The sequence below is a fragment of the Grampus griseus genome (genome assembly GCF_964374135.1).
Source record: "Grampus griseus genome assembly, chromosome: 11".
NCBI classification, from domain to species: domain Eukaryota; kingdom Metazoa; phylum Chordata; class Mammalia; order Artiodactyla; family Delphinidae; genus Grampus; species Grampus griseus.
Genome location: NC_139005.1, coordinates 56,540,624 through 56,551,890, shown reverse-complemented (window position 1 = coordinate 56,551,890; position 11,267 = coordinate 56,540,624). Strand labels below are relative to the sequence as shown.

At 38.6% G+C, this 11,267-nt stretch overlaps 1 protein-coding gene across 1 annotated transcript in view; it reads right to left on the bottom strand.

Annotated features, from left to right (window-relative positions):
• Positions 1-1,322: 1,322 nt before the first annotated feature.
• The window catches only part of KCNMB4 (potassium calcium-activated channel subfamily M regulatory beta subunit 4), a gene marked incomplete at both ends in the record, with an annotated part of 64,519 nt that continues 54,574 nt past the window's right edge, over positions 1,323-11,267 (bottom strand). The window contains one exon of the mRNA XM_082666486.1: positions 1,323-1,491. Coding sequence (XP_082522612.1) covers positions 1,323-1,491 — 169 coding nt within the window. The remainder of the gene's footprint in view (positions 1,492-11,267) is intronic.

Below are 11,267 nucleotides of genomic sequence, written 5' to 3'. Positions count from 1 at the left end.
AGGAAATCATCATTCCACTAATACGTATCTTTCTTGGAATGCTGCACAAATAACTGAGGGAAGCTTGCCCTTAAATTCCAGTTTGCCTTTATTCTAATAGAAGCATGTCTGAAGGATATTAGAAGAAAGCAAAAAAGAGATTATGTTGTCAGTTTTTCCTTGACCAAAAATGTACATCTCATCTAAACAAAGGTTTGATTCCACATGGTAAATAAATAGGGTAGGTTTGATATTCACTGAGACCTGTGATTGATATTTGCAATCTGAGTTTATGAACAGATGCAAAGAAGTATGGTCTTCTCAGTGAATTTTTGATAAAGGCACAGAGAGCTCATCAGCAGAGTGATGTGAGCTGGCTTGCATCTCCAGGTGTGTCCAAGCAAATGAAACAACTGCAGCAATATTTTCGTTTTAATACTGAAAACATCCAAGGAAGGACAAAGAAAATATAATAAAATGTTTAACTGATTTTGACTATTTTTTTTCTGACCTAAAAGAAAAAAGAAATGAAAATAGCATTTAACTAAGCTGAAAAGTGTCCTTCACATCGTGTACATTCTACCTCACAGAGATAAAATCCATGAAAAATAACCTGAACAGACGAACAAAAGAGGCACAGTCCTCTTAGAGCTAGGACAGGCCTTGTTCAGAATCATCTCCCTCTCTTAAGAAATAATCTGGTGAAAAACAAAGGCGAGTGGGGAGAATGTTTTCCCAATCTTTGAGGGTTCCTTGCTGGAGAGTCACAGGAGTGACTGGAGTCTGAGTTAACAGTGCAGTTTTCCTTTTTCAAGCAGGAGTCAAAAGGTACTCTTTAATAGTGGAAACTGGGGATTACATTGTGAGGTCAAGACTTGTGCAGGAATTCCTGTCTCCAAGTAAAAGTTTAATCTAGCAAAATCAAATGAAACCCGTAAGATCCTTTTTTAAAACCCTGGTGTTCCAAGCATAAAAAAAGAAAATAGAAAAGAACACAGACAACTCTCTTTTAATATTTTTAAGTAGCATAAATCATAATGGTTTGTATTCTACACTGTACAATTATATACTATTACTTCCCGAAGAAAATTAACTTCTATTGGATTTTCTGAAACAGATACTCCTTTCAGCTTGACCCTTTAGCCATCGCTACAACACATGGAAAACAATCTATGAGGTTCCAAGCCTTCCGGTTGTGCCTGTTTCTGCTATCATTGAGGGGGAGCCTCTCAGAGACCTCTCACAGCCCCTTCCATCTCCTGCGCCAGGAAGCAGGCTCTGCAGGTAGATGTGTGCAGATGAGTGCAGCTTCTGTGCTTTGCTTCCCATAAGGCGACTCCCCTTTAAGAGAACTTGCGCTTCTTCATGGCTTCTGCCTTGACTGCCAGGCTCTTGGCACAGATGGTCAGGACCACAATGAGAACGCCCACCACAAATGTCACCAGGGGCCAGAGGAAGCAATGCAGGAGGACAATCTCATCATGCGTGCGATGCAGGAGCACATCATCTGGTCTGCAAGACAGCGGAGAATAGGAAAGAAAGAGTGGTCAACTGCCTTGGCATGACATAACTCTTCACAGCGCGGAGCTCAACTTGCTTTCTGGCCCAAAGGTCATAACCATCATTGAAAGCAAAGACTTCACACTGACTATAAATACTGTACTTTGTGCTTCAAATCCATTATGAAAAGTTCTGAGGTCTTGAATCAAGTAATTGATGCATATTATTTATAATGTGATTTACGTGTAAAATGTCAAAAGTATAGCAATCTCTTACACTATTATTTTCCTCCATTCTAAGTTGCTTAACATATTCCACTTTCTCACACATCTTTTAATGTCTGCTGAATCCATCTGAAAATTGCTTTCGGGTTGGCACTGTCAAATAAATCCAAACCCAAATGATGTTTTGTTTTGTTTTTTACCCCTTTCACCCATTCTGCCCACTTCTCCAACCCTCCACTTCTGGCAACCACCAATCCAATCTCTGTATCTATAAGCCCAGTTGTTTGTTGTTGTTTAAATGTATTTATATATTTATATGTGATTCCACGTGTAAGTAAAATCATATGACACATCTAAGTGAAATCATATGACATTTGTCTTTCTCTATCTGACTTACTTCACTTAGCATAATACCCTCAAGGTCCATCCATGTTGTCACAAATGGCAAGATTTTGTTCTTTTTTATGGTTGAATAATATTCCATTATATATATAATATATAATTTATATGTAAAATCACATTTTCTTTAGCCATTCATCCATTGTTGGACACAGGTTGTTGTCATGTCTTGGCTATTGTAAGTAATGCTGCAATAAACATGTGGGTACATATATCTTTTCAAATTAGTGTCTTCATTTTCTTCAGATAAATACCCAGAAGTGAAATTGTTGGATCATATGGTAGTTCTAATTTTAATTTTTTGAGGAAGCTTCATACTGTTTCCATAGTGGCTGCACCAATTTACATTCCCCGCAACAGTGCACAGAGGTTCCCTTTTCTCCACATCTTCACCAACACTATTTTTGTCGTTTTGATAATAGCCATTCTGACAGGTATGAGGTTATATCTCATTGCGGTTTTGATTTGCATTTCCCTGATGATTAGTGATGTTGAGCATTTTTTCATGTACCTGCCAAATGATCTTAATTTACAAAAATAGTCAAAGTCACTATTTGAATTTAGACAGAAAGACCTATGGTGTAGTCTTCAGGTCGACTCAGCTTCACTCTGTGAAGGTTTTTAATAACGAACAGACTAGTGAATGGTTGGATTTAATACATTTTTCCATGCTTCTGGGTAGGGTTAGCCATCATTTTAAACCACTGACCACTTTCTTGATATATTTTGCAAAGTCTTAGCAATATATCTCAATCTTATCAATGTGGGGCTTCTATTTGCAATTCCAACATTGGTCTCATTCATTCACGGGAAGTGAAGATGAGATACATTCCACAAGCCATGATCTGTCATCTTTGGCCACTAGAGAGAGATCCTGGGAATTTAGCTTTCATACAAGAGGTTTACATTTTGCAAGATATTTCCATTTCAGCCCCAGGAAAGTCTGTTCCATTATGCTAGAGTAGCAATGCTTCCACCAGAAAATAAAATAATGCGGAATAGTCAGTCCAATTGCCCTCAAGAACATCAGAGGCTTTAGAGTACAAGAGCAGTGCATTTAACAGCGGAATGCATTCCTGAGGCGCTCTCACTAACCACAGCTCTCATAATTCAAGACCTATTTTCCCAAGAGACTGACAAAGAATGTTGGATATGTCTCTTATACCTGTAATGCAGCCATCATGTAGCATTAATAAAAACGGTTTTGCAGACTGGCTTTGAAATTACGTAATCCTTGCCCTTTTTTGTGCATAATATCATTTCAAATCCTGCACATAAAGTGAGATTTTTATTGACATTTGATTTCAGTTAAAATTTGAACTAAGCGAATGCAGAGTCACTGTAACAATTAAGCAAAAATCATCCTAGCTTGCAGAAGTTACTCCTTTTTATGAATTCCTATAGCAACACATTGTCTTCAAAACTTGTGCTACCATTCATTTGTGATATATATTAATGTGCGTATCCTTTGCTTCTGTAAGACCCTTGACTTTGTCATTGCCTGTTTATTCTGCACATAGATGGTGCTAAGTAACGGCTTGCTACTAGCGAAGGGGAAACCATCCCAATTGCAGCCTTGTTAGCCATGCAAAATTTCAACAGACTTCAAGCCTTGAATGTGAAAAAGCAGAGGCCTGGGTCCAAAAATAGTCAGGGCACAACACAGTTCTAGTCATATTTTCCAGTCTTTGAAATCCCACCTGCAGCACTGCCATGGTTCTTTTTCCAGCTACGAGAGCTCACTGCTGTCAGACCCTCTACCTACATGTGCAAGGGAAGGGGAAAGCTTCTCGGCGTGACTTTCCTCCCTCCCTTCCTTCTTACCTTTATTCCTACCTACCTTCCTTCTTACTTTTCTTTCCCCTCTCCTCCCTCCCCTTCTTTCTTGGATTGTTCTACTCCTGCAGAATTGATTTGTACAAAGATGAACTAGATTCTTCATCAAAGGGTGAGAGTGTACAATAATGTGAATGTACTTAATACCACAGACTATATACTTATATGCGGTTAAAATGGTTTAAAAAAAGGGGAGGGGTTGGCAGAGGGGACCTTGAATTTTTAACACTATTTTAATGAATTTGCATGTGATTTCTACACTAACGTGTTTTACAGCTAATTTTCTAGTAAAATGCTTCAGTGAGCATCTTCTTCTACCTTTCTTCTCCAGTCACTATTATTGAAGCTGAATCCTTTACCACAATACAGTAGTCCCTCCCCTTATCTGTGGTTTTGCTTTCCGTGGTTTCAGTTACCTCGAGTCAACTGAGGTCTGAAAATATTAAACGGAAAATTCCAGAAGTAAACAATTCATCAGTTTTAAATTGTGTGCCATTTTGAGCATCATGATGGAATCTGTTGTCGTCTGCTCCGTCCTACCCAGGATGTGAATCATCCCTTTGTCCAGCGTATCCTGTCCGTTAGTCACGTAGTAGCTGTCATGGTTATCAGATCCACCGTCATGATATTGCAGTGCTTGTGTTCAAGTCACCCTTATTTTACTTAATATTGACCCCAAAGCACAAGAGTAGTGATCCTGGCAATTCACATATCCTCTTACTGTGCCTAATTTATAAATTAAAGTTTGTCACAGGTATGTATGTATGTATGGGTTCGGTACTATTCATGGTTTGAAGCATCCATCCACTGGGGGTCTTGGAACATATCCCCCATCTGCAGAGAAGGGGGCACTACCGTATTGTACAACTGAGCCAGGAAAATAGCCACAGATGAGGGTGGTTGGAACCATTATACATATTTTCTGAAACACAGTTCGAAGAACATTTACTAAAAAAGAATATGAGTGAAAGGAGGAGAGAAAATAATAACTGGAAAATGGTGGACCCAGATATTTGTTTTATTTAGAAACTGCTTAGCATTCCACACTCAAAAAAGCCCTTGGGGCAAAATTCGATTTTAATGTTTCAAATGACAAAACAACATCATTCACTTGAGTTAGCCATGTTGAATTTGTAATCGCTTCAAAAGCCTTCTTTGAGGTAAAAATATTATATAAAAGTGTACATGGTTTCTTTAAAAATAACTAGTGTCTGTTTCCATTTCATACAGTTCTAAGATGCCCCACAGTCTCCTTCGATGGGAATGAAGGGTACAGAATATGCCACTTTGGCATAGGGATTATTTTGAACTGAAGGCAACTGAGAAGAAGCAGCTTCAAAGAGAGCTCTTCACACTTTCCCTATTTGCCTAAAAGCAGGACATAAATTTGTAAAGATAGTTCTCCTCCTTTCTCTTCCTGGAAGGACAGAAGTTAATCACTGGAGACAACTCTATACCCTAATAGCCCAGAGATGGCACCAGAGGAAAAACAAACTTTATTAACTCAGCACTTACCTTCCATTAGTTCCGCATATATTTACCTTCCTACAATATGCTGCCCTAGAAACTCAAGGTCCTTTTCCTTCATCTTGTCACTTCTCTAACAATCTATTGCTTTTTTTTAAAAAAAAGATGGCATAAGCCCAAGTTCTAACCACCTCTTTGAGTTGTTCATCACTGAGCGCTCTCATGTGTATGCACAGTGCACATGTTAATAAACTGCTTTGTTTTTCTCTTGTTAATCAGTCTTTTGTCAATCTAATTTACAGGGCCCAGGGCAATGAACCTAAGAGGGGTAGAAGGAAAAACAGTTTTTCCTCGCCTATAGGAAAAACTTATTTCTCTGCAGAGTAATGCTTCAGTCCATCATTCAGTCATAGGATTTACTGAGATAATCTCTAAATTGTCCTTGTGATATAATTAAAATCTGGCTCTTTCAAACTGGGACTTTAGTGCCATAATTGAAGGGAACACCCCACCTCCGCCTCAGCTTCCTGCAATTTTACCAGACAGATTTCACATGCGTTAGCAAAAATTATTTCCAAAGGGGTTTAGACTTAGAATGCAGTTTTCCATAATTCCATAATGGTGGGACTAAAGAGAAACTTTTACAAAAAGAATCACTGTTTGCAGCATTTGGCAAACTAAGATAAATGGCCTGATGAGATCTGAATAGTATGTATTAAAATCAGGATGGTGATGAGGATGTAGGCAATAAGCAACAAACAAACAAACAAAAACGGATGATTACTTTGTATCTGAGGACTTCAAAGAAGTAAGCAAGAGATTTGCTTGGGGTTGTGTAGAAACACTTTTAAGCCCTGAGGAGGGATGCGTACAAATATCATAAAACAAGAGTAAGTGCTGTCTGTGGGTTCCCTTAAAAATACTTTCCTAAGGGTTGGACTTACCCTGAGCTGAGCTTTGAAAGTATATTGTGGACTTCCCTGGTGGCGCAGTGGTTAAGAATCTGCCTGCCAATGCTGGGGACACGGGTTCAAGCCCTGGTCCGGGAAGATCCCACATGCCGCAGAGCAACTAAGCCCATGCACCACAACTACTGAGCCTGCACTCTAGAGCCTGCGAGCCACAACTACTGAGCCCGCATGCCACAACTACTGAAGGCCACGCACCTAGAGCCCCTGGTCCACAACAAGAGAAGCCACTGCAATGAGAAGCCTGTGCACTGCAACGAAGAGTAGCCCATGCTTGCTGCAACTAGAGAAACCCTGCACACAGCAACGAAGACCCAACGTAGCCAAAAATAAATAAATAAAATAAATAAATTTATTTTAAAAAAAGAAAGTATACCGTGATAACAGTAGCCAGCGTTTTTAAGTGCTTACCACCCTCCAGGTACTCTGGTAGGACATTTAGTCTCTCTTGATCCTTAAAATAACCCTGTGCTGGAAGAATGTTTGTCATTTTATAATCAAAGGAACTGAGGCAAAGAGAGATTAGTTTTCCCAAGATTACACAACTTAAAATAATGATCTGAAACCCTATGAGTATGATTTTTAAACCTGTACTATTTACTCCTCAGCCAGCTTTTCTCAAATTTGAATCACCTCTGCTGTTTGCTGTAATGCAACCTCCTGGGTTTCAACCCCTAGTTCACTATATCAGAATTGGAGGTTGTGGTATCCAGAAATCCGCATTTTTGAGAAGCTCTTGGGTGACTCTAAAACATAATAAAGTTTAGTAAGCACTGTGAAAAATTCAAGTAGTTAAAAAAAATGTGCACTGCATGAAAGTGCCCTGGGATAAGACAGGAGGGCAGCAGGGGGGCTGGTAATGGGAACAGGGATAGTGGGTGGAAATACAGACCTCAATGCTAGATTTGCCCGGCGGGGGGGGCTTTGTCCTAATTGGTAAAAAGGCACCCCATAGGCTAGCAGCAGACCTAGCTATACCAGACAAGAAGACAAAGATTTGGTGTGTATCATCCTCAATATAAAAAATAGATTCCCTTTAACTTTGTCTCACCAAAGGAGATTTCTTCTACCTCACAATGCTTGTTCTGATGGCTAACAGGGAGAGGAAATGGCGACCTATTTTTTTAATGGACTGGAAAATTTCTTAAACTCATCTTAACCAGTTCGTGTAAAAATCTGAACTGCATTATAATTTATCAGTATCGCATGATGGTAATTGTACCCATCAAAAGACAAGATGATCTCCTTCAAAGATCCTATAGGAAACAGAAATCTTTCTAGATTTATTATCACAGGTACTTCTTATCTGAGCAGAGAAATTTCCTTTTCATGCTAGAAAGTAAAAATTTTGGCCCATCTCTAGCAAGACTATAATGACTTTTTTGGGCCAACCAGACCCCTCATGCTTTGTCTTATTTTCTTCACACATTTCTAATTTATTTCATCTTGCAAAATTCTGTCCATCTTTAGAGCACTCATTAAACACTTTTAGAACAGACGTGTGTCAATTATGTACATTTACACATCAGGTATACAATAAACACTGGAAAGTTTTTTAATTGTCAAGCTTTACCCATATTTCTATGAGAAAGAATATGCTGTATCATTACCAGAAATTGCACTTATGTGTTTTGATGAAATCTCATTTTAAAGTCTATAAATGCCTCGTCATTATCACAATCATAAAATAATTCTGCAGGCATAATATCAGTCCAATATGCCAGGCCTCTGGTATAGCAGTAGAGCCAAATGACATAAAAAAGGTAATGATTTCATCCTCTGAACCTTCTGAATAGGTGCTGTCTAGTCCTGCTCTAAATCTTGTTTATTATTTGTAACATGACCTACTTTTAAAAAGAATCTGAAATAGATAAAAATAAAAACAGAAAACTTAAGTACAATAAAATCCTTAAACTGACGGTAAAGAATAAGTACAATGTAATTAGGATGGGGATAATATAGAAATCCCAGGCTAAGAAAAGCTCCTACCTTAAGCATAAGTGCAACTTACCTCTGAGCATCCCAGTGCCCAAGGAAAAAAAGAACAGAGATGAGTTACACAGCTGCCATATTAAAAATGGGACACATGCCAATTCACCAGATCGAACTTTTTGCTAGGGCTAAACTCCATAAATTAGGTTGTATGTGTGTTTACATAAAGCAATCTGTATAACACATTTAAAGGCCCTTAATAGCAGTTTTACAAAGCTGGTTAATGAAACCATGTGAGGGGTTTTCAAATACTGATTCCAAGGTCTCAGTTCTATTGAGGTTTTAAATAAGTTTTCAGGCAAGGCTGACGATTACTCACATCTGGGAATACCTGACCTAAACAATGCTTTTTATTTTTTTCCCAGCTTTACTGAGCTACAATTGATATACAACAAACTGCATGCACTTAAAGTATACAATTTGATGAGTTTGACACATGTATACACTTGTGAAACCATCATCATAATGAAGACGGTAAACATGTCCATCACCGCAAAAGTTTCTTTGTACTCCCTTGTAATCCCTCTCTGTCACTCATGCCCGCAACCCTACCAACAATGCTTTTTAAATATCAAATGTATCAGCCCAGTTTTTCACAATAACTGAAGAGCAAATGGTTCAAGACTAAAATCACTGAGGAGCAGTCTCTGTTATTTGTTGAAAGGAGAGTCTTCTGTCAGGTTAGATTCTGATGTGGAAGTGACAAAATGATACCTCACGCAGATAATTTTGTCTGCCTGGAGTCGGGCTTCAGACAGCTCTTGAAAGTTTTCAGCAAGACTCTATGCTACGCACTTTCTAGAAGGAGACTGAATTAAAATGCACCCCATGAAGAAACTGATTGGATCTACTGTCACGGTTTTTAAAAGATTTTTCTTCTACCGACAGATGCTGAAGATTAGCTGATAAAAACATTGAATTTGGTTTTGGCATAATTGAGCTGTCCTTACTGAGAGTAATTAACTAATGTGTCTGTTTAGTTGCTGTTTGAAGCAATCATAAGAACTTGCCAAGAGAGGAGAAAAGAATGTTTACCTTCTTAGAGGATCACAGGAAGGCACCTAACAGCTAATCTAGTTATCAAGTTATTTCTATAAATTACAGTAGGAACCAGGGACCAGAACACAGAGACCCTTTGCAGTATTCTTTATGGTGATTTGCTCTACGGTGAGCCCATTTCTGTCCACGTGACTCCAACAATGATATTGTGATAAGGGCTTTTAAAAGCTTGGGAGGTACTCTATCAACACCATGGCTTTGCTCCATAGATGGCTCATATCTGTGGATGAAAGGCTGATTATAGGTCTATAAATGTTATAAACATCCTTACATTTTCTTAACTGTTTTCTCCAATTAGGTGAACTCAGAGTAGTAATGTTTAATTGTATAAGAGTTGTTCCTCAAGCTTGCCTGTTCTTCGTGGAGGAAATTAAATCGAGCCCCAAACTTGCAGTTTCCAGAAAGAGAAATTTGCATTGAGCAAAACCGGCAGGTATGATATTTGGAGCAATAAAGGGTTAAATTAATTATAAATAGGAAAGATTATACTTTAAGTCCACCCTGATGGAAAGTTCTAAGTCTTGGAAGGGTAGGACAGTATTTCAGAACATGAACTTGAGTTAGATGAACCTGGGTTTAAATATGGGCTTTACAATTTGCTAACTACATGATCTAAAGAAAAGTATTTAATCCCTGAGTCCTAATCTTTCATCTGTAAAATGGGGATAATAATACCTACGTTATAGGGTTCTCCTGAGGAGTAAATGAGATAATGCATGCAAGGTGTGTAGGCAGATGGCTGCCTAATAGTGAGTATTCAATATTCCATAAGGAGTGGTAATGTTGATGACTGTCATTACAAATTTGGGGCTCACAACTCAGAAAATGATTTTAAAATGTTGGCAGTAACATATCTCCTACAAATGTCTTCTTCAGTCTAAGACTGCCAGGCTGAAGTGATAGGAAATTCTTTTGATCAAATTAAAGTTCCTTTTGGTATAGATATCCTCATTCCGCTCAGCCTCCTTTGCCGCTTGTAGCCATAACAGTGGCTAACAGTGTAACAGTGTTAAGAAAGAGAATAGGTTTAACAAGCTAATGATTACAGTTGCCCCCGAACAAGTTGGGGGTTAGGGGGACCGGACCGATCTCCACACAGTCAAACATCTGCATATAACTTTACAGTTAGCCATTCGTATCCCAAGTTCTGCATCCATGGATTCAACCAACCTCAATACTATGGTACCATCGTATTTAATGAAGAAAAGCCCATGTATAAGTGGACCTGTGCAGTTCAAACATGTGTTGTTTAAGGGTCAACTGTACTTTCAATTCTAACATATGCACCTCGGATAGAGACAAGCAAGGGAAAAAAATCAATAACACTAGTCCCTTGGCTAGGAACACAAATATCCCCTAAATTTATCCCAAGCCATCATTTAACAACATTAAATTATTATAGTGGTTGGGCTTATTTAGCAAACATTTTCCTACTGATTAGGACGGTTGTCTCTACAGATGCAGCCCAGACAAGCAGCTGTCTCAACCCAGCTCTTCTAAAGCAGAGGCCTGGGAAAACCATGGCAGCTTTGTGCTCCCAGAGTAAAAAACTTCTTTTAAGTTCTTATCCACACTGTGTAGTAATTATTTTCTATACATCTGTCTGCTTCCCCAGCCTGAGTCTAAGAATCCTGAGGTAATGGGCCCATTACGGATAATCCCTGCCTGAGAAAATCTCTCCTGAGTTTTCAGGAAAAAAAGAGGGATTATTGCCAAGACCTGAAAACCAGGAGTATGCTTATGACTTTTTGTCTTTAAAAAAGGCAAATCAATGAAACAATTTTATCCTAGATTTGGCTTGGCATAATTATAAATCCTGTTTTTGTTCCATTAAAAAAATGGA